Below are 24,949 nucleotides of genomic sequence, written 5' to 3' on the forward strand. Positions count from 1 at the left end.
TTGGGTTGTGGAGACGAAACCCACGCAAACTCGAGAATGTGCAAACTCCACACGGACAGTGACCCAGAGCCGGGATCGAACCTGGGACCTCGGTGCCGTGAGGCAGCAGGGCTACCACTGCGCCACCGTGCTGCCCAAACTTTAACTCTTTCTTGATCCTTTTACGAATGAGAACATTCTGCCTATCTACTGTCCAACCCCCTCATGATTTTGAAACTTTCTATCAAGTCTCCTCTTCCCTCTCCAAGTACAACAGTCCCAACCTTTCCGATCTATCCTCCTAACTGATGTTTCTCAAGCATGGAACCATTCTTGTAAACCTCTTCTGCACTCTCTCCAATGTGTTCACATTCTCCCTATAGTGTGGTGCCCAAAACTGTGCACAATATTCCAGCTGATGTCTAAGTAGTGTCTCGTACAAGTTCAGCATGCCCTCCTTGCTCTTGTACTCTATGCCCCTCCACCTCACATAAGATACGATTTATGACTTCCGTAAGAGTGATTTCAGAGCTTTCGCAGGAGTGAAAACTGGTTCCAACATGGAGTTGTGGACATGTTTTCAAAAGCGATTTCCGAGACTTTGGACAGGATAAGCAGATCAGTATGATACCATCCTCCTTTCCCAGTCTGTGAAGTGTAAACATAGTCAGGGCAGCAACTGAAACACCTGAATCATCTCAGTGCACCTAAGTGTGATAAAGGATAAAGGTGGGATTTTCCAGCCATTCCCATTGGTGGGATCTTCAGCCTGCGGGCTGGTCAGCTTTGCGTAGTGGGGGGAAGGGGGACCTGTCTTTGGAGGCAGCCTCCCAGCACCAAGCACTCCAGGAAGACATGTGACCTTCTCTGCTTACCTGGGTGCAGGAACAGCTGCAGGCCATCCTATGGAGAGCTCCCACCCAGATTTCCACAGTGGATTTCAAGGCTTCTCACTTGTTGTGGGATTTCTAGGAAGGTTCTGGTGCATCAAGAAACAGTGTTTCAAAGGCATAGGGTTGAGGGATGTGAGGAAAGAGAAAGTCTCCCTGTCTTGATTGTTCACTGAACTGTCTGATCTGCATATCAGCTGTCAGGCAGAGCAGTTCAGGGTGAAAAGTTTAAACAGGTCAGACAAGGATGATGATTTTGAACAGAGGGCTTCCTGAGTTCATCATGCCAGGAGTGATCTTCAGGTTGCCCAGGGTTGGAAGGGGCAGTCCGGACACGGGACTCCCACCCTAGGGGAGGGTCCCGGGGGTCAACCCCTTACCCACAACCTGAGCCCACCCAAGACCCTTGAGGGACCTTCCCTCTGCTGTCTGGCAGTGGCAGAGGGGCACATAAGCAATGGGCTGACCTCCTTGACCCCTCTTGGAGTCCACGTGCCAGGACTGCTGCACTTGTGAATACTTGACCAAAGCCCACTCAGTGCAATTTGATGTTTGTATGTTCCCACCGTTACAGGGCTGGAAACCCGCTATGGCTGGTCGGTTGGGACCAGAGACTGGTTTCCAGTCTACTGCCTGACGCTGATCCTGTTTTTGGGCCGACGCGGGATTCTCCATCCAATCGGGATTCTCGATTTTAGCGGCAGGGAGCGATAAACGCTGCCACTGGTGTTATAGAATTATTTGTTGGAGTTATCCTACATAGCTAGCATATTTACCATGCTAACAACATGTCAGAAGCATGCTGAACACTGACTTTCTGTATCACTGATCGTATGCTCTATCACATTTTAAATTACAGCGTCAGTGAGACCAAGAAGAATATTCTTTGTACAATATATTAGTTTAGTCAAAATGATTTACGTAGTTCAATATTTCCAAATATTTTTCTGACAATCCAGTAAAGCAGCATCTCACCTCACTATGTTCTATTTAATTAGGTTCCACAAGATGAATGGAGTGGGTTTCCTCCACAAGGCAAAGATGATGAAATTCCTTGTCGACGAATGCGCAGTGGCAGCTACATTAAAGCAATGGGAGATGATGACAGTGGGGACTCAGATACCAGCCCTAAACCTTCTCCAAAGATTTCTGCACGACGTGAGAGCTATCTCAAGGCCACCCATCCATCCCTAACAGAGCTCAGCACACTCAAGTACGTAACAGTGCACATTTGAAACCCACAAATTGATAATGGCATTGTCATCTTTAAGTATCTTTTTATGCATTCTTGGAAAGTGAGCATATAGTGCTGATCTCAACTTACCCTGAGAAAAAGGTATTGGGCCTTTTTCTTGAATCGTGTCATGCTCTAATATAACTGAGAGGCATGCTAGGCCACTTCAAAGTCACACGGATGCAGGAATGGAGGTACAAAGAGACCAGACAGGGTGTCCAGCAGATTTGGTCCCATAAGGGACATTAATGAAACAGTTAGGTTTTTATAAATCTGGAGGCTTCATGGTCACTTTTACAAATACCTGCTTTTTAGTTCCACATTTTTTGAACTATGTACATCTTGATTTTTAGAAATTTAGTGGGAGCAAAAATGGAAATTAAACAGACTTGTGCAGGGATATTTTAACTCCAATACTGAAAGTTCTCAAATTAATAGCTTTCCGTGGATTAACAAGGAGTATTTAAGATTTCCTTTTCAACCATAAATAACTTCTTTCAAAATTAAATTAATGTTGTCCTTAAAGGTGTAGCTTGTGATAGATGAGTAATAACTATTAACAAAGTAAGGTTAATGTAAACCCTTTTGTGAAACATTATTTTTCAATTTATTAAAAATGACAAATGTATGAAGTTTCAGTGCTGGGTGTAGGAATACCTTTCCACAAATTCTTCACATTTCTACATTAAGAGGGTAGGAGCAGTCACAAAATGTTTCTTTATTCTATTTCAAATGGCTTTATTAAGAGGGGCATAGTGTAGAAGAACAAAGAGGTTATGGTAAACCTCCATAAGACACTAGTTAGGCCTCAGCTGGTGTATTAGGAACATTGGAACAGGAATAGGCCATTCAACCCCTCAAGCCTGTCCCGCTATTCAATCAGATCATGGCTGATCTGTGGCCAAACTCTATATACTTGCCTTTGGCCCATTTCCCTTAATATCTTTGCTGAACAAAAATCTATCCATCGCAGATTTAAAAATAACAACTGTTCTAGCTTCAACTGCTGTTTGTGGGAGAGAGTTCCAAACCTCTACCACCCTTTGAGCGAAGAAATCCTTCCTAACATCTCTCCTGAACGGTCTAACCCTAATTTTTAGATATGCCCCCGAGTTTTAGAATCTCCAACAAGTCTTTCCCTGTTAATGTCTTGAATACTTTGATCAGATCCCCCTTTAGCCTTTTAAATTCCAGCGAAACAGGTCTAATTTGAGTCATCTCTCCTCGTAATGTAACCCCTGTAATCTAGGTATATTTTTAATAGATCTACGTTGCACTCTCTCCAAGGTCAAAGTATCCTTCCTGGGGTGTGTTGCCCAGAACTACTCACACTTCAAGTGGGATCTCACCAGGAATTTGTATAGTTGCTGCATAACCCCCGAGTTTTTATATTTCAATCCTCTAGATATGAAGGAAGGATTTGACTGTATTGGAGAGAGTGCAGAAGAGGTTTACATGAATGGTTCCAGGAATGAGAAACTTCAGTTCTGAAGATAGTTTGGAGTAGTTGGGACTGTTCTCCTTAGAGAGAACAAGGCTCAGAGGAGATAGCGGTGTTCAAAATCATGAGGGGGCTGGAGAGGGTATCGGGAGAAACTGTTCCTGCTCGTAAAAGGATCGATAGCAAAAAGGCACTAATTTAGATCACTTTTAAAAGAAGCAAATGTGATGTGAGAAAAAACTTTTTCACAGAGCGAGTGGTTTGAGTCTGGAATGCGCAGCCTGGAAGTGTAGTGGAGGCAGGTTCAAACGAAGCATTCAAATGGACATTGGACGATATTTGAATAGAAACAATGTGCAGGGTTATGAAGAAAGGACAGGCGAATGGCACTAAGTCATAATGCTCATTTGAAGAACCACTGAAGACACAATGGACTGAATTGTCTTCTTCTGCACCAAAACAAGTCTGGGATTCTATGACTCTGAACACTGACAATACTGTAAGTGCCACTCCCCACTAGGTTATCAGGAATTCAACATAAATTTAGCCCTGACATCCTCTCCTGCAGAAGATAGCTCATATCATTCCCAGCAGCTCAAGTATCAGCAGACATTTTGGGATACAGAAATCCCGCTGGTTTAATTTTCTTGACTCTCTCCTGCACAATATTAGACTCTTGGTTTCAGTATGAAAAAAATAGGTACGACTTTACCATATGTAGAGAGGAAATCTTTAGAAACAAAAGTATATCATCTCATCTATGAGGAACAAGTCAGGAGTGCGATGGAATACACTCCACTTCTTTGAATAAGCAGCAACAGCCAAGGCAAAGCAGCCTACTTAATTGGCACCCTAGCCACCACCTTAACCATTCGCTCCCTCGACCACTGATACATAGTGGCAGCAGTGTGTGTTATCATAGAATTTACAGTGCAGAAGTAGGCCATTCGGCCCATCGAGTCTGCACCGGCTCTTGGAAGGAGCACCCTACCCAAGCCCACAACCCCACCCTATCCCCATACCCAGTATCCCCACCCAACACTAAGGGCAATTTTGGACACTAAGGGCAATTTAGCATGGTCAATCAACCTAGCCCGCACATCTTTGGACTGTGGGAGGAAACCGGAGCACCCGGAGGAAACCCACGCACACACAGAGAATGTGAAGACTCCGCACAGACAGTGACCCAAGCCAGGAATCGAACCGAGGACCCTGGAGCTGTGAAGCAATTGTGCTAACCACAATGCTACCGTGCTGCAAGATGCACTGCAACAACTCATCAAGGCTCCTTCGACACCACCGATGTATCTTAGAGATGAGAGTGACAGCCCACATGGTTCAGAAAGGCCTCGGGTCCGATTCCTGGTTAATGATTAGCTAACTGTTCTCTCCCAGGGCAGCAAGTAGAGTGCAAACCCACAACCACTACCATCTTGAAGGACAAGGGCAGCAGATGAATGGAAACTCTACCATCTCCAAGCTCCTCTCCTTGTCACACAGCATTCTGACTTGAAACTATGGCCGGGATTCTCCCCTACCCGGCGGGGCGGGGGATCCACTCCGGCGTCGGGCCTCCCCAAAGGTGCGGAGAATTCCGCACCTTTAGGGGCCAAGCCTTCACATTGAGGAGATAGGCCCGCGCCGGATAAGACCATGGTGAAGACCATGACAGGGCGGAAGAAAAAGAGTGCCCCCCCGCTACACGCCTGCCCGCCGATCGGTGGGCCCCGATCGTGGGCCAGGCCACCATGGGGGCACCTCCCGGGGTCAGATCGCCCTGCACCCCCCCCCCCCCCCAGGACCCCAGAGCCCGCCCGCGCCACCAATCCCGCCAGCCAGGTAGGTGTTTTGATTCCCGCCATCGGGGCCAGAGAATTGCCGCGGGGGGGACCGCCGACCGGCCTGGCGTGATTCCCGCACCCGCTGAATCTCGGGGGGGTGGAGAATTTGGGACACGGCGGGGGCGGGATTGACGCCGGCCCCGGGCGATTCTCCAACCCCTCGGGAGCCTTTTACCTCGGATGGTGATGTCCAGCACAAGGGGACATAGCTTTAAATTGAGGGGAGATAGATATAGGACAGTTGTCAGAGGTAGGTTCTTTACTCAGAGAGTAGTAATGGTGTGGAATGCCCTGCCTGCAACAGTAGTGGACTCGCCAACACTAAATGCATTCAAATGGTCATTGGATAGGCATATGGATGATAAGGGAATAGTGTAGAGGGACTTTAGAAGGGTTTCACAGGACGGTGCAACATCGTGGGCTGAAGGGCCTGTTCTGCGCTGTAATGTTCTATGTTCTATATCACTGTTCCTTCACTGTGTTAAAATCCTGGAATTCCCTTCCTAACAGCACTGTAGGTGTACCCACACCATCAGGACTGCAGCGGTTCACGAAGTCAGCTTATCATCACCTTCTCAAGGGCACTAGATTAGAATGGGCACTAAATGCTGGGCTAGCCAGTGATGTCCACATCCCAAGGACAAATATAAAGAACTCCTCAAAAATGGAACATTTTAAAGGAATATGGTTGTAACTGAAAGTGTTTTTGCAGTGTATGAGATTTACTCAGACACATCACAAAGTTTGCATTCCACTTGCTGCCCTGGGTGAGAACCGTTAGCTGATCATTAACCAGAGATCGAACCTGAGACTTTCTGTGCCATATGGGCTGTCACTCTCATCTCTAAGATACATGGGTTATTTTATGCTACAAAGCTGAATAACTCAGAAGCGCCCAAGGCAAAGATGAAATTAAATGCTGGCCATTACTCATGGATGTTTCCGGCTCGTTCAGAACTCTCCAAACGTCACTTGAATTGACCCTGCGTTTTTATTGGATTGGGAGAAAGGAAGGCACGTTGGCAAATGTTACCCACCAAAACACCATCTTGTTAGGGTGTAATCTTAAATGGTTCTGGAAATTAGATTTGTTAACAAAACCAATAAATAGCGACCGTTAGTGCCTCATAACAATCCACAGTTATTGTCATACAATAGTCCACTGTTTACCATGCATTGAACACTTCGGTTTTGTGCTTAACATTTCAGTTACTACAGGGATGGGCAACAAATGCTGGAATTGCCAATGATGCCCACATTCCATTAAAGAATAAAACATATGGGATACTGTGTCCAGTTTGAGCCTAAATGTTAGGATAGGTATGTTGGCATTGGAAGGGAAAGGCAGATACAGCAAAACTACACCAGGGCTCAGGGAGTTAAGTTATGAATTTTACGTTTCCGGGCTGGCGTTTTACATAGAACATAGAACATATAGTGCAGAAGGAGGCTATTCGGCCCATCGAGTCTGCACCGACCCACTTAAGCCCTCACTTCCACCCTATCCCCGTAACCCAATAACCCCTCCTAACCTTTTTGGACACTAAGGGCAATTTATCATGACCAATCCACCTAACCTGCACGTCTTTTGACTGTGAGAGGAAATCGGAGCACCCGGAGGAAACCCACGCAGACACACGGAGTACGTGCAGACTCCGCACAGACAGTGACCCAGCGGGGAATCGAACCTGGGACCCTGGCGCTGTGTAGCTACTGTGCTAGCACTTGTGCTACCGTTTTGCATAGGCATGACTTGTATTCCCTTGAGCTGAGAAGTTAGAGGGGTGCCTTCCCTTTCCGCTGTTAAAGGAACAAGAGGACATAACTTTAGAATTAGAAAAGCAGAGGAAATCAATGCTTTGAAATAACACATAAATATATCTGCATATATTCAATAAAAATGAATATACTTTCGTAAAAGTAATAGATGTTTGACATTAACACATTCAAAAGCAAAATACTGCAGACACTGTAAATCTGAAATTAAAACAGAAAGTGCGAGAAATACTCAATCTCCAGCATTTTCTGACATTTGTGTTTTGGTGTTTGGTTCGATTCCTGCTTGGGTCACTGTCTCTGCGGAGTCTGCACGTTCTCCCAGTGTCTGCGTGGGTTTCCTCCGGGTGCTACGGTTTCCTCTCATAATTCACAAAAGACGTGCATTGGACATTCTGAATTCTCCCTCAGTGTACTCGGACAGGCGCCATAGTGTGGCGACGAGGGGATTTTCACAGTAACTTCATTGCAGTGTTCATGTAAGCCTACTTGTGACAATTATAAAGATTAGGATTATAGTTCCAGGTGAGTTTACAGATACTGATGTGGTATGTTTATGTCCAGGAGTGGCTGACAGTCACATCGATCCAACCACATAACAGGTTGCACATAATGGGTTGGATTCTCTGTTCTGGAGATTAAGTTGCCGCCCGAGCTGGCAGCGCTGGCCAAGAGAAATTCATGTCATGCTAGCGAGCCTGCACGCTGCCCATGTGCAGCCTGCACAATTCCCAGCCCTGCAGGTGTCTGACTTGCTGGGGTTGACTGTCTGACTGCTTTGCCCTGGATGATATCAGGGACTCCAGAGAGAGGGGACGGTCAGTGGGCTGCCCGATCCCAGGGAACAGCAGTCTCCCAGAAAGATGCTGCGCTTATGAAAAAATAGATGATCCCATCACTGGTACAGATGCAGAAGCAAGGCCAGAATTTACAGGAGAGGGTTTCAGCAACCCACAGGAGGCTGGAGGAGACCAGCCTTCTTCAGGCGCAGGTGACGACTGAGAATGCATGGTACCCAACCCAATATTGAAAGGGTGGGGTCCGTGGTGAAAGACCTGGAGCAACATGTCAGGGCCATGTGTCCAGATGTCCAAGGCTTGGGAAAGACTACACTGTCCATGGCTGAGGCACAGAATAGGAGAGCTCAGTCACAGGCGGACATGTCCCGAGTGTAGATGGACATTGCTGGGGCACTCCAGAGATTGGCCCATTTACAAAGGGTCATGGCTGAGGCCATCAAGAGCGTTGGCCAGGCACTGACTAATATTAGCCAATCACAGAGAGACATGTCACAGGAACAGAGGGATATGACACAGTCCCCAAGGGACATGACCAAGGCAGTGGAGGACATGGATCACTCGTTGAGGGACATGTCCCCATGGCTGAGGGCATCAAAACCATAGTTCAGATGAGGATGGGCTTCCAGGACTGGCAGTGCTAAGTGATGGTAGCACCTCCAGAACTCACTCTGGCCTCCCCTCCAGCCCATGAAATAGCCCGGGGACCAGCGAGCACGCCGAGAGAAGAGGAAGTAATGAGGCCCATGCCAGCGCTGGAACATCTCAGCCCTTCTGAATACTGCCCCCCCTCCCAACCTGACATGGCGTATCTCTTGGACAGCAGGCAGAACAGCCTGACATGTCACCACCTGTGACAGCCAAATGTTGGCCTTGCCCATCCAGGCCCAGGCCGTTCAGAGGACGTCCGCGAAGGGTATCACAAGACAGAGGACGAGGCAAGCAGCAGGCTGCCTCCACTTCTGACGTGCTGTCTGGGGTAACACCCAGAAGAAGCCGGAGGCCACAAGAGGTAGATGATATGTTGGCACGGGTTTAGTAGAGAGTAGATGGTAACGAGTCAGACTTTGTCAGATAATGAGGAGCAGCAGAGCTCATCATACTGCGAGTCGTCAGCATCATCTGTCCTCTGGACAAGGCCTGCTGATAGTGCCAAACCAAGGCCAAAACCCTGTGGCGATGCTGGTATGACCCTCAAAGGGGGGAGGGGGAGCTGTGGTAGTGGGAAGGAATGGAAGGCTTGGGGGAAGGTGAAGTGAAGGACTGAGTGAGAAGAAACGGGTGAATGGACCAAGGAAGAGGAAAGGGGTGAATGGACTAAGGCAGAGGAAAGGGGTGGAGGACTCAGGGAGAGGAAAGGGGTGGATGGACCGAGGGAGAGGGAAGGGGTGGATGGACCGAGGGAGAGGGAAGGGGGTGGATGGACCGAGGGAGAGGGAAGGGGTGGATGGACCGAGGGAGAGGGAAGGGGTGAATGGACCGAGGGAGAGGGAAGGGGTGGAGGACTCAGGGAGAGGGAAGGGGTGGATGGACCGAGGGAGAGGGAAGGGGTGAATGGACCGAGGGAGAGGGAAGGGGTGAATGGACCGAGGGAGAGGGAAGGGGTGGAGGACTCGGGAAGAGGGAAGGGGTGGATGGACCGAGGGAGAGGGAAGGGGTGGATGGACCGAGGGAGAGGGAAGGGGTGAATGGACTAAGGCAGAGGAAAGGGGTGAATGGACTAATGGCAGAGTAAAGGGGTGGAGGACTGAGGGAGAGGGAAGGGGTGGATGGACTGAGGGAGTGGGAAGGGGTGGCAGGGGTGGATGGACTGAGGGAGAAGGAAGGGGTGGATGGACTGAGGGAGAAGGAAGGGGTGAATGGACTGAGGGAGAAGGAAGGGGTGGATGGACTGAGGGAGAGGGAAGGGGTGGATGGACTGAGGGAAAGGGAAGGGGTGAATGGACCGAGGGAGAGGGAAGGGGTGGAGGACTCGGGGAGAGGGAAGGGGTGAATGGACTAAGGCAGAGGAAAGGGGTGAATGGACTAATGGCAGAGTAAAGGGGTGGAGGACTGAGGGAGAGGGAAGGGGTAGATGGACTGAGGGAGAGGGAAGGGGTGAATGGACTGAGGGAGAGGGATGGGGTGGATGGACTGAGGGAGAGGGAAGGGGTGGATGGACTGAGGGAGAAGGAAGGGGTGGATGGACTGAGGGAGAGGGAAGGGGTGGATGGACTGAGGGAGAGGGAAGGGGTAGATGGACTGAGGGAGAGGGAAGGGGTGGATGGACTGAGGGAGAGGGAAGGGGTGGATGGACTGAGGGAGAAGGAAGGGGTAGTTGGACTGAGGGAGAGGGAAGGGGTGAATGGACTGAGGGAGAAGGAAGGGGTAGATGGACTGAGGGAGAGGGAAGGGGTGGATGGACTGAGGGAGAGGGAAGGGGTGAATGGACTGAGGGAGAAGGAAGGGGTGAATGGACTGAGGGAGAAGGAAGGGGTAGGTGGACTGAGGGAGAGGGAAGGGGTGAATGGACTGAGGGAGAAGGAAGGGGTAGATGGACTGAGGGAGAGGGAAGGGGTGAATGGACTGAGGGAGAGGGAAGGGGTGGATGGACTGAGGGAGAAGGAAGGGGTAGATGGACTGAGGGAGAGGGAAGGGGTGAATGGACTGAGGGAGAAGGAAGGGGTAGATGGACTGAGGGAGAGGGAAGGGGTGGATGGACTGAGGGAGAGGGAAGGGGTGAATGGACTGAGGGAGAAGGAAGGGGTAGATGGACTGAGGGAAAGGGAAGGGGTGAATGGACTGAGGGAGAAGGAAGTGGTAGATGGACTGAGGGAAAGAGAAGGGGTGAATGGTTTAAGGGAGAGGGGAGGTTTGAGAGTCTCAGGGGAAGATGGATTTTGTGGGGAGAGTGGGTTTGAAGTGGGAGGGTGGGGAAGAGGTGGACAGGGCAACAAAGCAGCCGGCGGCCAGGCCTCCTAGTTAGTAAATCGGGAAGTGATAACATTGTCTCGTGTGCAGCGCCCTGGATCATATGGTGGGCAGCTTACCCTGCCAGCCCAGGCTCCATGTCCAGTTTTTCCTGGACAACATTCTTGTCAGATGACGCCTGCCATTCTTCCTCTTCCTCCAGCATGTTGCCCCGCTGCTGAACGGTGTTATGAATGATGCAGCAGGCCACCATGATGCTTGAGACCCTCTGGGGGCTATATTGGAGTAGAAGCGCATATTGAACAAGCCGATGCACTGCTCAATTATGCTCCTAGTTGCTGCATGGCCATTGTTATAATTGGTCTCTGTCATATGTGGGGCCTCCACACAGGCATCATTCGCCATTATCTCAGTGGGGAAGCATTGTCGACCAATAACCGACTTCTCACCTAAGGGAGCACCTCGCAGATGCCGGGAACCATTTGGTGCACCAGGATGTATGTGCCATGCACGCTGCCTGGATATTGGGCGCTGATATACATGATGGGCAGCTGGTGGTCGCACACCAACTGCACCTCATGGAGTGGAAGCCCTTCCTGTTGAGGAAGGGCACCCCATGTTGAACCGGTGCTCGGAGGGTCACATGCGCGCCATTGATCAGCCCCTGGACCTGAGGCATGCCAGCAATGGTGGTATATCCAACTACCCGGGCATCTTTGCGGGCCTGGTCCATATTGAAAGTGATGCAGTCTGATGCCCGGGTGCATAGGTCATCCGTGACAGCGTGGATGCACCTGTGCATGGACATTTGCAAGATCCCACACAAGTCCTTGCTCTCGCCCTCGAATGAACCAGGGCATAAACATTCAGGGCGACTGTCACCTTGCTGGTCACCAGGAGCGTGTGTCTTCCTCCAAACCCCTGTGGCGCTAAGTGTGCCACCATCTGGCACATGATCTCCCTGGTGAGCCAGAATTATCATCGGCACAGGCGGTCTGCCAGCTCCTCGAAGGACATGCGGCAACAGTATATATGTGGCCTGATCTGGTGCCGCCTTCACACTTCCTCCTTGGCCTGTTGGACATCTGGCAGTTGACCCTCACCGGATGGCCCCTGGTCTTCTGGGGCAGACTCCACCTGTGCAGGGTCCTCCCCGGGCTGACCTTGGTGCCACAAAGGCAGCAGGGGCCATGTAGACAGCGAGCATAGCTGGCTGTAATCTGAAACCATGTCTCTGAAAGGGCAGGAGGGAGAGACAGAGAATGCCGGCAAGGTGAGGATTTCCTTGACTATCCAATGGTCAGCCTGAGTTGTACTGCTGCACCAACCGCAACATTGCCCCCCCCCCCCCCCCCCCCCCCCCACCCCAACCCTTCGAGATGATGTAGTCTGCACTGCATCCCTTTCCCCATCAGTGATTGGCACCCGGTCTGTGATGTAGGGGTTAGCTATCCTTAACACGCCCATCCCCTTGATGATACTGCTGGACTATGAGGGTTTCCAGAGGGGTGGGCTGGATGGATTTCCACATGACCAAGAGTCCTCTGATCACATACAGGATACACCGATCGTTCAGCAGTCTTAACAGCCAGGAGCCTATAAGTTGCAGCGAGGGGGTGCATTCAAATTAATTTACGCAGCAATAGGGGTCTCAGCCAGGGAACCCCGATCCTGAGGGAGGACCCGAGTCCACGCACTTCCCACCAACTTATTCCTCACTACTCCCTGAGGTCCAGGCATACAATCCCCAGCAAGCCTGGAAAGTTTGAAAAGTTTGCTTACCCCCTTGCTTCCCCTTGGGCCCCGCTTGTAAATACTTGCACCACATCACGTCCGCGTGACTCCTGGCTGATAGGGCTGGAGCATCATAGGGGGTAAGAGATTCAGGCTTCTAGCCAGTTAATCATATCAAATACATGGAAATCGCATGGTGCCACCAGCACAGGGCAAGTAGCTCATTGTCGCTGTTGTCAGGGGACTGGAGCACCAGAATAGGGTGCCAATCCTGTTTTTTGGCCAATGTTTTATTCTCTGACTGATCGGGAAACCCGCTACCGGCATCAGAAAAAGGAGAATCCATCCCAATGCCTTTAATGACCCAGGAATGTTATCAGACCAAATTTGACACCGAGTCACATAATATGTCAGGATAGGTAATGAAAATCTTAGTCAAAGAGATGGGTTTTCAGGAGCGATTTAAAGGAGGAGACAGATGTTGAGAGGTAGAGAGGTTCAGGGAGGGAATTCCAGGACTTAGGGCCGAAGCAGCAGACTTGAAGGAAATTGGGAATTTGTAAAAGGTTGGAATGACCAATAGCAATGGGCACCATATTGTTTCCACTGTGACTAACAGCCAAAAACAAATAGGAACTTTAAATTCATACATTTCTGCAGACATATGAGAATTTATTTGGTTTCTCAGTCTCACTGTTAACTACTGTATGACAGTACAAACCTCCTACATCTTTTATGTTCTTGCCAATCTTCTTCATCCCACTACCAATGAGTCACCTAACCACCCCCAGATTTCCCAATATGAACAAGGCAGTTTTTGTCACATATGGCACTATTAACAGAGATAGTAGCTTTCTATTTTAATCATTGGTAGATACTGAGCAGAACTGCCTGCAATTAATACCTTTTAATACAGGGGCTGGTTTAGCTCACCAGGCTAAATCGCTGGCTTTTAAAGCAGACCAAGCAGGCCAGCAGCGCGGTTCGATTCCCGTACCAGCCTCCCCGGACAGGCGCCGGAATGTGGCGACTAGGGGCTTTTCACAGTAACTTCATTGAAGCCTACTCGTGACAATAAGTGATTTTCATTTCATTTCATTAATTCATTGACACTACTTACATACTGTTACATAGGAAAATCGCAGAGAGGAAAATTTAGTTTGTCTACAAATTGCATAGCTTCATTCACTTTCTGAAGCTAAGATCAGACCAGTTATCCTTTTTTTCATTAGAGTGTTGTATCCAAGGAAGTGACCACACGGAAGTGTAGAGCCTTCAATGGTTTATTGAATGTAGAACAAAACTTTATACACCACCTGGAGGGACTCCCGCGCCCGGCCAGGGGTTTTTAAGCACAAGTTTGTTCCCCGTTAATGAGGGAGCTCCGCCCCCTCAGGAGGTAGCTTGTATTCCTCGAGAGTCACAGGAAGCCTAATTAACATAATTAACTAGATTAACTAAATTAATCTCATTTACCGCTTCCTCCAAGTGCAATATTTCAATATCATAGCCAATGGCAAATAAAGATTTTCTTTGAAAATGGCTTTCAAATTCTTCCTAAAATAACTTGAATTCACTGGTTTGTGGATGGTTAGATGTACATGCGACTTTCTGATGTGAACAGGAATAACTTCTTCCTATATGTTTAGGACAAAATGTAACAAATTATGTGCAAACCCATGTCTTACCCTGCTCCCACCTAGGAGCGCTATGAATTTCTACAGGTGGGGTAGCACAGTGGTATAGTGGTTAGCACTACTGCCTCACGGTGCCGAGGACCTGGGTTCAATCCTGGCCCCGGGTCACTGTCCTTGTGGAGTTTGCACATTCTCCCCGTGTCTGCCTGGGTCCCACCCCCACAACCCAAAGATGTGCGGGGTAGGTGGATTAGCTATGATAAATTGCCCCTTAATTGGAATAAAAGAATTGGATACTCTGAATTTTAAAAAAATATGAATTTCTGCAGGTAGGTTTTACAAAGAGCTATCTGAACCACCTGTGAAATGTTACTTTTCCTTCATAGTGAGTGGGGAATCTTTCTCTGATTCCTTCCTTGCCTAAGATTGTCTAGAGAAAATGCTTTTGTGGGTCTCGGATTCTTGACCTGTGTGTCGTGTGCTATCAGAGTAATCACTGTTTATGGGAGCGTTGAAATAATTCTGAAAAGATGTGATCTGGTTCTGCCCAAATGTAATTATGTAGTATGTAGAATGTAGCAGAAGCAATATTCTTCTTATGGCTGAGAGTAAGTACTCATGGCACAGACACCATCAGCATAGACAGTCACTCAGCAATGAAACCAGCATCTTGTTTGATCCAGTATCCTTAGTCAAGATGGAGGCTTGAAAAAACAGTGGAGTGTACCATATCAGTAAACGTTCTTAATGAACTCTGAGCTGTATCATCTACCTACGCTAGGGCAGCAAGTACGGCTGATATTCATTTCAATTTCCGATTACCTGTTTTTGGTTGAAATGATCTGGGAGATGACTGGTTCACTTCTTCACAGCGATGGTCATTCTGGAGCTGGGCGAGTATGATTCAGATTGAGGCACAAAGGTTTCTTCCAGAAAAAGTGGGTTTCTAATGAAATGGGGGACTGATACAGAGTTTTGCTGATCAGGAAGGTGAGTTGTCGGGGCCAGGGTTACGGGCTTGAGCTCAGAGAATGGAGCAAATGGTGCCTGGATTTAGAGCTGAACTAAATCTGGACTTGGGCTCAGAGATGAATATAAGTGCCCCAGAACCAGATAGTAGAGCACTTAGTTGTTTCATTCTCCACAAGTGATGTGCACTCTACAGCTGAAGTAACAAGTTTTCCACATGCATACCACTTAAATCAGATTTTAAAATAAATTTAGAGGACCCAATTCTTTTTTTTCAAATTAAGGGGCAATTTAGCGTGGCCATGCATGCACGCACATTTTTTTGGGTTGTCGGGGTGAGACCCATGCAGACACGGAGAGAATGCCGCTCAAATAATTTTAATGACTTGAGAAACAATTAATTAATCCTTTAGGATTATTCACGATCTATTGATATTTTTGGATTAAATTGCAGTCCCCGTAGTCAAATGATTCAAAGCCAGATGTGTTCCTGTGAATTCATTACTGGGTCATAAATTCTGAAGAAAAATAGACACTACCCTCCTTTTCAGGGAAAAATATAATCCATGAATATCTTAACTGATCTTTGCTTTTCCCGCCCACCACCAGCAACCTGCCAATTTATTGTAACGTTTCCTCATTTTCCCACAGGATATCAAGTGAACATTCTCCCAAACTTCAAATACGAAGCCACAGTTACTTACGGGCAGTTAGTGAAGTCTCAATTAATCGAAGTTTGGATAGCTTGGACCCTGCAGTGCTTCTCGCCTCACCTAAGTTCCGCTCTCGCAACGAGAGTTATATGAGAGCCATGAGCACCATCAGTCAGGTAGGCGATCTGTTTCTAGATTCTACATTTTAAGTCACCTGACTTACTCTGGACTAAATGATACTTGGTGTAATCTCTGTCTGTAGGTGAGTGAAGTGGAAGTTAATGGACAATTCGAATCTGTTTGCCAGTCAGTCTTTAGTGAGCTGGAGTCCCAGGCGGTCGAAGCACTGGATTTGCCCATACCAGGATGTTTCCGGATGCGAAGCCACAGCTATGTGAGGGCTATCGAACGTGGCTGTTCACAGGATGATGAAAGTTTGTCGCTCAGATCAGCATCGCCACCACGAACAACCACTACAGTGAGGACCATCCAAAGCAGCACTGGTAGGTTCCTGCTCGATCTCCCTCTGCGTCTATTGAATCGCCGACTTCCCTAAAAAGTGTGGGTGGGTATAGCTAGGGAAGGGAAAAATAATGAACAAAGTTGTTTTGTTCTCCATTAGTACATTGCTTTACTCTATAATCACGAATAATCACTGATAAAATTTGAATTCTCAAAAAATGGACAGTTCAAACTGCTCAAAAGACCACTACCAGATTGTTAATTATGGGGATATGCAGTTATTCTCCCATTATCCATTCAAACAATTGGGAAGCTGTAATCCACAAAAATAACTTCAGTGACAATTTACTTGAATAGTAAACACAGAATCCCACCGATCAGGAAACTTTGCAACCTTTTGTTGCTGGGCATTAATGGATGGAAAATCCTGGGCCACTACATGGCTGTCAGACAAGGCTAGCTGCCAGTGGCACCAAACTCAAAACAATCTAACTGCTGGCTTCCTCCCACAACCCCCTGCCCTTCCCTCAATCCCACAAATTCTGTTCATCAAAAAGGCTCACTCTTGCCTGCAGTACTATTATTAAAGAATAAAGCTGAATTTTCAGTCTAATTGCCTGCACCTTCAATGGGAGAATCTGTACTGTCTAAATGAAAGATTTTATCACTATTGGAAGTCTGAACACCAACCCATCAATCCTGAGTGATGACAGACACTTTCAAGAAGGTTCCAATGTTTGTGCTTGTCATAAAGTTGGTTATAACCATTTATCCATTAATCACTGATAATAATTTAGATGTTCACTTGTAATTCCAAAACATAGAATGCCAAGTACTGGGAAATGGGGTTAGAATAGTTAGGTGGTTGTTTTTGACCGGCACAGACTCGAAGGCCGAACAACCTTTTCTGTATGACTCTATGACTCTAAGTACAGTTTTCTTCGTTCACAATTACACGTGTCACAATATATAGTTACAATGATTTAACCAAAACAAAGACAGTGGGCGGGATTCTCCGTCCAGCGACACCGGAATTGGGAAACGCGATTCGGTGCAGAATCGCGTGTGAGTCACAAAGTGAGGTCAGTGCCAAGCACCCGACTGAATGCCATGCTCCGGTCCCTCGACAACACCATCACGTACAGTAAATGCTGTTGGCATATCATTAACGGGCCTGACCCGGCATTCTCCGGGGCATCCGTGATGCTCCGCCTCATCCAGGAGGAGTTACCAATGCCGAGTTTCACTTGTGGTTTTCAAAATCAGGAAACAGGCGCCGTGACTGCTGAGGGAGAGAGGGGTAGGACATGTTCTCAGACCTGTGACAATGGGCTGCCAGCCATGCCGCTGGTAAGGCGGGCTGGGCGGAGGGTCGTCTGCCAGGGTAGAGGGAGGGAAACTAGCGGGGAGTGACAGGCGGTGACCAGGGGATAGCCCGTGGAGTCGAGGTGACCCGGGATTGTCTCCTGGCATGGACCTCTATTGCCGCAGCCTCCAAGGCAGCCAGCTTGCTTTGCAGCCCAGTGACCGTCCACCGTGGCCCGTGGTTGTACAGAGTGACACCAGCCGTATGGGTGCCTCCACCCCACCAACACCGCACTCTAGTCTACCCCACCAGGCCCACTTGCTGGCGGGGAATTGATGTGTTGGGTATGCTGGGTCTACGAGGACTGCGTTTACCATAGCAGTGAGAGAGACAGGCTTCCAACACTTGAATAAATGAAAACTCTGTTTTATTGAACTCTTAACTATTAAACATACTTTAACTGTGGGTTGACACTATGCTGAGTTGACTGGAGACCTGAGGCTAACCTGACCAGACTATCTTACTACCACATGATGGATGTTCTAGTTGTTGCTCACAGGCTCTGACTGTCTCAGAGGCTGCATCACCAGAGAGCGGGAAAACTAGTACCCTCTGGCTTTATAGTGGCCGTGTCCTGTCTGGTGATTGGCTGCTGTGTTCTGTGTGTTCATTGGTCATCCTGTGTGTCAATCAATGTCTGTCTGTTCACCATCATATATTTGTGTGTATATTATGACAAGCATCACACAGCCCACCAAAGGTAGTCAGCCCAGCCCAGTCCATCCCTCACACTCTTCTGACAGTATACCGAGGCAGGTTAGAACTTCTGTGCACAGGTGTTTATTTTGAAAATAACACAAAGGTTTGTGCCCTAGCCCATAACGCTATCCTATGTACTGCACCTGTGGCAATTTAACTGGTGTCTACCTTTCTGACCTTACGGGACCTAATGCCATGTCTAGGTGGATTCCCAGGCAGCACATCAGGGGTGTAGGTGCCCTGCTGTCAATCCCACCCTGTGACATGGGTCCCTTTTGGGCGGCCATCCTCTGGAGTAACCGGGTCTGGATGGGCCCGGCTGGTGCTTGGTGTCCCAAAAGGTGTGGTGCCACCCTGTTCTGCCGCTGCCTATCGGTTGTGCTAGGGACAGGAAGGTTCCGGCACTTCTCCTGCGGGAGTCACCGGCACGGGCCCCATCACCTCCTTTTGAGGAATTGAACAAACGAATGTGATATAAAATAGTTTGTTCAAATATTAGTTACAATAATGTAGATGTGAGCCAGTCTGATAGTAGTGAGTTCACAAACAAAGGACAAAGGGATTCCGAAAGCATGGCCAGGAAGGGGGGAGGCGTGCCTCGTGGAGGATAGGGAAAAGGATGCTGGGCAACAAGAGGCCCAGCGTTGAGGAATGCGGAGTGAGCCAATCAGGATATATGGCCAGGTCAGGAGGTGTATAGGATGACCTATGGGAATCTTGTATGTGAAACTTGATGCCATTTGAATGATATTTGCAGAGATTTCTTTGTCTCTGATTTCACTCGGTTCTGGAGCTTCAGAAGACTGCCTGTGTGTTCTGAATCTCTGTGGAGCGAGTCAGCCTTGCAAGTTGGTTAAAAATAAATAATACTATACCTACAAATCCATCTCGAGTTTTATTGAGGCCGGACTGACGGGTAAAGAACTCAATATTGTCACTCTTACCTCGGGGTGCCCGATGGCCCTCAAGCTACTCTGTGAATCGGAGGTGCAACCAGAGCAAACGCCTGGTGCTCCCCCGCCACCTGGCATCACCAGGCCGGGAGACCCGCTGTACGGCAATGGGTAGCTGCCTTCTTCCGACCTCAGGGAACAGGGTGCTCCAGCTCTCCTCTATGGCATCCAGTAGGTTCTCCAGCTCAGAATCTGCAAATCAGGGTGCTGGTCTCCGTGCTGCCATCTTGTTGGCTGGGATGAGTGTGTATGTGGGGAGTAGAGTGCTAATATGTGGCTGCAGCTTGTCAGCCTCTCATGTGGCAATCCCGACCATTTATCATTGGAATTGATCGTGTTCTGCATGGTTCCTAAATTGCTCCAGGACAGGCGCCGATTTAGTTGTCGTAGAATCCCACTGATTCAGTCCCGATATCAAAACTTAGTTTTTCATATGGAGAATCCCACCCAGTAATATTATATAATATGATTCTGGACCAGACCCCAACAGTGGTCAGGAAAGGGACAGAAACCCCAATATCTTATTTTAATTTTGTTAAACTCTGAAGAAAGAATATGTTGCTCCAGGAGTGATTTCAAGCAAAATAGGGATATGGTATATTAAAATAAACTTCATTATCAACACAGTATTAACATATCTTTAACACCATTCAAGAAAATAGCTTATAATTACCCCTTAAACAATGCCAATCAATACTGTGCCACAATAACCCTTAACTGCTATCTTTATTTCCACTCAAACAACAAAACCATCTTGGGTCCCAATGAACATTTAAATACAGTTAGCACTCAGGAATACTTGCTGTGTAGAGATGTCTTCGACACTCCACTTTCAGAAAGAGAGGTATGTGCTCGCTTCGGCAGCACATATACTAAAATTGGAACGATACAGAGAAGATTAGCATGGCCCCTGTGCAAGGATGACACACAAATTCGTGAAGCGTTCCATATTTTACACTACCAAAACATTTCACCTTCTGCAAAACATGCACGTTTTCCTCTCTTTCAAACACCAGTCATCCATTTAATTCAACATCTTTATTCACCTCCTTTCCCATTTCTCTCAATTCTAACTTTTTTTTAAAAAGAGAAAGAGAGGTATTTTGAGACAGCTTGAAAGAAAGAGACCGGAACCCCTGCCAGAGTAAAATATCTGGCTGTATTTCTTCAGAAATCTTCTCAGCTCACCTTCCAGCTGCAAACTAACCCTGAAAATCTCAACATTGGCTGCTTCAACCCATGGTTCATCCCATTAACTATATTATCTGACCAAACTGACTACAATGTCTCTAATTAACTACACCCCAGGGAACCATCTTAATCCAAATAAACGTCCATTACCCAAACTTTTATGATGCTTTAATTGCACCTCTGGCTCCAAACATCCTAGCTGTCTTACAAACAAAAATTTTTTTTAACTGCAGCAGTCATACACACACTAACCCAGACTTATAACCCTTCCTGCACCAAATACATATAATACCATATATCTGAAAGTCCTATCTTCATCACCAGCAGCATTATGAGAATCTATATATAGAACATACAGTGCAGAAGGAGGCCATTCGGCCCATCGAGTCTGCATCGACCCACTTACGCCCTCACTTCCACCCTATCCCCGTAACCCAATAACCCCTCCTAATCTCTTTGGGCACTAAGGGCAATTTATCATGGCCAATTCACATAACCTGCACGTCTTTGGACTGTGGGACGAAACCGGAGCACCCGGAGGAAACCCACGCAGACACGGGGAGAACGTGCAGACTCCGCACAGACAGTGACCCAGCAGGGAATCGAACCTGGGATCCTGGCACTGTGAAGCCACAGTGCTAACCACTTGTGCTACCGTGCTGCCCAACTGTAACAAACGGTCACAAAAGAATGTTTCATTTAAATCTACAGTGCAATCGTCCTTTCCGTCACTGGTAGACATAGTTCTACTCTGAAGCCCACTTTCCAAAATTCACAAGTGGCAAATTTGCATTTCGATTAACATAGTCAAACATCATTTTTGTGCATTAACAGCTCATTTCTTCTCTTGTCAAAATCTCTGTTAGCTGTTTCAAGGATGTTGTTCAAATGCTTCATATGTTCACTCAAAGGAGTATTGTACTCTTACTTTGTTTGTTCTTTGAACCTTTTGTGATCTTGTTTCTTCTCCCAGTCCCATTTTAAATGAGTTATTTTCAATTATGTTTGAGCCATGCCAATTACTTCCTCTCTGAAGTTTCATAGTTCATTCTAATCCTTCAACCTCTTTGCACAAGTTCTGAGCTATCTTAGTCCAGTTCTCAGTAAACTTCAAATGGTCTTTGGCAAACAGTTCACTTGCCTTTCTTCCATCTACCACATCCTCTGTAGTATTGCCGACAAGCATTTTTAAATCAATGTGGCTGGTCATTGATCTAAGACAGATCATTTGCAATGTCAGCTCTTCTGGTTGACAATTCACAATTTCCAATTTCACAAGTACTTCAGTTGTTTTCTTATAGTCCATTACTGACTTTGATACTCAGTAATATTATTTGGATAAGTTCTTTGCTCAACTCTATCACTATGCAACAATGAGTTTTTATTTACAGGAGCAACTTCTGAATTGCAACACTCCATTCAACTTCTTCTTTGTTTCCTCCATTTTGCTTTGAAGTTCAAAATTCTCATTGTTCTTCGCACAATGAAGTTCTAAGGGTTTGTTAGTTTTGTTTTAAATTCTATATTCAACCAATTTATTCTGATTTATCAGAACCTCCTTTTCTTGTTCAATGCATTTTCCACGATACTTCATGAATACTTCTGATGCTTGACATTCTCCAAATCTTAACTGAAGATCAGCCTTTGTCAAGTTTGAATTTTCAAGTTTATCCTTTAGAATGTTTAAGTCCACAGTCAAATGTTCCACTTTCCCTTACTGATTCTCAATTATTTTCATCAGTTCTATTTTCTCATTCTCAACTCCTCTTTAATGCGTGTAAGTTGGTTTTCTGTGTTAATTAGGTTTTCCTTCAATTGCTTGTTATCTGCAATAAGTGTCTCATTTTTCTCCACAGTAGTTTTCAAATGTTTGTTAAGATCACCGTGATCAACTACCTGTTGCACTAAGTTGTCATCGTATTGCTGACTCCACAAGCCAAATCATTAACTAGAATGAAGTCTATTCCTCCAATAGATAATTTAGGAATAATTCCCACCAAAACAAATCTATTTCCGAAATGATTTCTTAAATTAACTTCACACGAAGAAATAGATTTATCCCTTCCATTAATACCTCTTACTAATAAAATTTCCCAGAATGCAAATTGTATCATCGGCTACCATCAATGACTGATCTGCTCCTGCATCTCTCAAAATTTTGATTTGTTTTCTTATTTTGTTAGACGAGTAAGGGAATACTTCTCCCTTTGAAATAAAACATCCAGGACCTCCAATAGCTTCACTTCCTTCAACAGTACTCAAATAAGTCTCTGAACTACCTTGAGATCTATCCCCTTTTCTCATTGATTCTGAAGGAACAGGTGTCACTGTGCCTTGCTCCAGTTTTAACAGCCATTTCTTTTTAAGATGCTTCCTTTCTTACTTCCACAATTGGCCTTCCATTTAATTTCCAACAATCTACCCTAATGTATCCTACTTTGTTACAATGGAAACATTGAAGCCTCCAAGTGCCACTTCCACCCTCAACACCTTCCTTTTTGATCTGAGGTGAAACTTCCTGACCATTCCCAACTGTTCCATCACTTTCTTGACTATTTGGTTTCTTTTCCCCTTTCCATGTTTAAAAGGATGACAGAAAAAAGATTTTACAATTCAGCATCCAGTAACTTGTTTTCTACGTCAGGGCCTGGTTTAGCACAGGGCTCAATCGCTGGCTTTGAAAGCAGACCAAGGCAGGCCAGCAGCACAGTTCAATTCCCACACCAGCCTCCCCGAACAGGCGCCGGAATGTGGCGACTCGGGGCTTTTCACAGTAACTTCATTTGAAGCCGACTTGTGACAATAAGCGATTTTCATTTCATGTTTCAAAATATCCCAACAAATTATTACTGATCAGCATCTAATAACCCTTTCTCCATGTTTTGAAATCCCGCAAGAGCCCCCACTTTTGTTACGATCCCAGTTGATGTTGTAACTGGACAGTAAGATTCCAGAATGGAAACCTGGCTCAAAAGACTGTAACTTTTACTCTTTGTTTTTATTAGATGAGGAGGAACAGAGCCACAGGACTGCTAATTAGTTTCAACAAAAAGGAAAAGGCATTTATTAAACATTTTAAAAATTGGATTATGATGCAATAATACTTTACTCGTTCCTTAGCATAACAATTACACATAAGTATTAAGTTTAACATGGATTACAAAGTATATCATAGAATCATAGAATTTTCAGTGCAGAAGGAGACTATTCAGCCCATCGAATTGGCACCTGCCCTTGCAAAGAGCAGCCTACTTAAGCCCACGTCTCCACCCTATCCCTGTAACCCAGTAAGATTTTGGACACTAAGTGGCAATTTAGCATGGCCAATCCACCTAACCTGCACATCTTTGGACTGTGGGAAGAAACAGGATGCACCCGGAGGAAACCCACGAGGTCACGGGGAGGAAGTGCAAACTCCACACAGAAAGTGACCGGAGCCGGAATTAAACCCAGGTCCCTGGAGCTGGGAGGCAGCAGTGCTTACCACAGTTAGCACATCTTAAGCTTCAATGGCCTCATTAACACAAAGTTCCTTTCAGCACATAGATTGGCTGTGGTCAAATTCACACACTCCACTCTGAACCCAAGTTAATGTCCATATATTTCTCCTCAGAATCCCCCTAGATGATTGTCACAAGAGAGTTTCTAAATTCCACTCCCAAAAACATGCTTTAAAATCTTCTCTCACAATAATGCTTTCCCTTAGTGGTTTGCATTCTGAAATCCAGTCCAGGCTTTCCAAATGATACTTTGAAACAAATCTTACACTCTATTTTGAACAGTGAATCCAGTCCAAAATTTTAAAGTCCCTCTTTAGGATTTCTTTGTCTTGACTGCATGCACACTGTTCACAATTGCTTTAACTCTCAATTCCCAAGTCTAGTAAAATGGCATCAAACGTTTGATTCACCTCTGAGATCTGTTGTCCCAATATAAACCTAGATACTACAATTGTCTCTTTAACTCAGAACATTTTCTTTACCCTTCTTCAAATTCTTCAAAACAATAATTTTGTCCCTGTTCGCTTAGCTTCAGTCGTCTTTAGACTGTCATTCTGTACCAATTCCCTGGTTATCTGGACAGTAACTAGTTCATTAGGATGTCTGCCTCTTTGCAGCTCCAGTCCTGGTCACTCTTTCTTTTGACAGAGTTGAGAGATGTTCACTCCCCGGTGTCCTGTCTACAACTGCCTTATATCCAGCTAAAACTAAAGCTTAAAAGCTTTCCTACCTTACAAGGGCTTTCAGTTGCTAAACAACCACTGTTCCGACTATTTATTCATCACGCCATAACCCTGTCTAAGCCCAATAGAATCACAGTTGGAACAGAAACCAACCCCCACATATACAAACACCTTTGTCCAGTGTGAATCTAACTATAGGTCTTACCCTTCCAGGCACAGAAACATTAAATTATC

The 24,949-nt window shown here is 46.5% G+C and overlaps 1 protein-coding gene and 1 non-coding gene across 12 annotated transcripts in view; both read left to right on the forward strand.

Moving 5' to 3' along the window:
• dlgap1a (discs, large (Drosophila) homolog-associated protein 1a) overlaps positions 1 to 24,949 on the forward strand; it is a 1,116,163-nt gene that overhangs the window by 834,922 nt on the left and 256,292 nt on the right. For 10 of the 11 annotated variants that reach the window (XM_038809179.1, XM_038809170.1, XM_038809173.1 and 7 more), the window contains 3 exons: positions 1,868 to 2,082; positions 15,860 to 16,037; positions 16,124 to 16,364. In XM_038809179.1, coding sequence (XP_038665107.1) covers positions 1,868 to 2,082; positions 15,860 to 16,037; positions 16,124 to 16,364 — 634 coding nt within the window. The remainder of the gene's footprint in view (positions 1 to 1,867; positions 2,083 to 15,859; positions 16,038 to 16,123; positions 16,365 to 24,949) is intronic. The other variant, XM_038809175.1, reaches the window with a different exon arrangement.
• LOC119972988 lies at positions 20,190 to 20,296 on the forward strand. Its single transcript, XR_005462213.1, has one exon. It is a non-coding gene; the product is annotated as a U6 spliceosomal RNA (small nuclear RNA).

Source organism: Scyliorhinus canicula, chromosome 10 (genome assembly GCF_902713615.1).
Source record: "Scyliorhinus canicula chromosome 10, sScyCan1.1, whole genome shotgun sequence".
Classification (NCBI taxonomy): domain Eukaryota; kingdom Metazoa; phylum Chordata; class Chondrichthyes; order Carcharhiniformes; family Scyliorhinidae; genus Scyliorhinus; species Scyliorhinus canicula.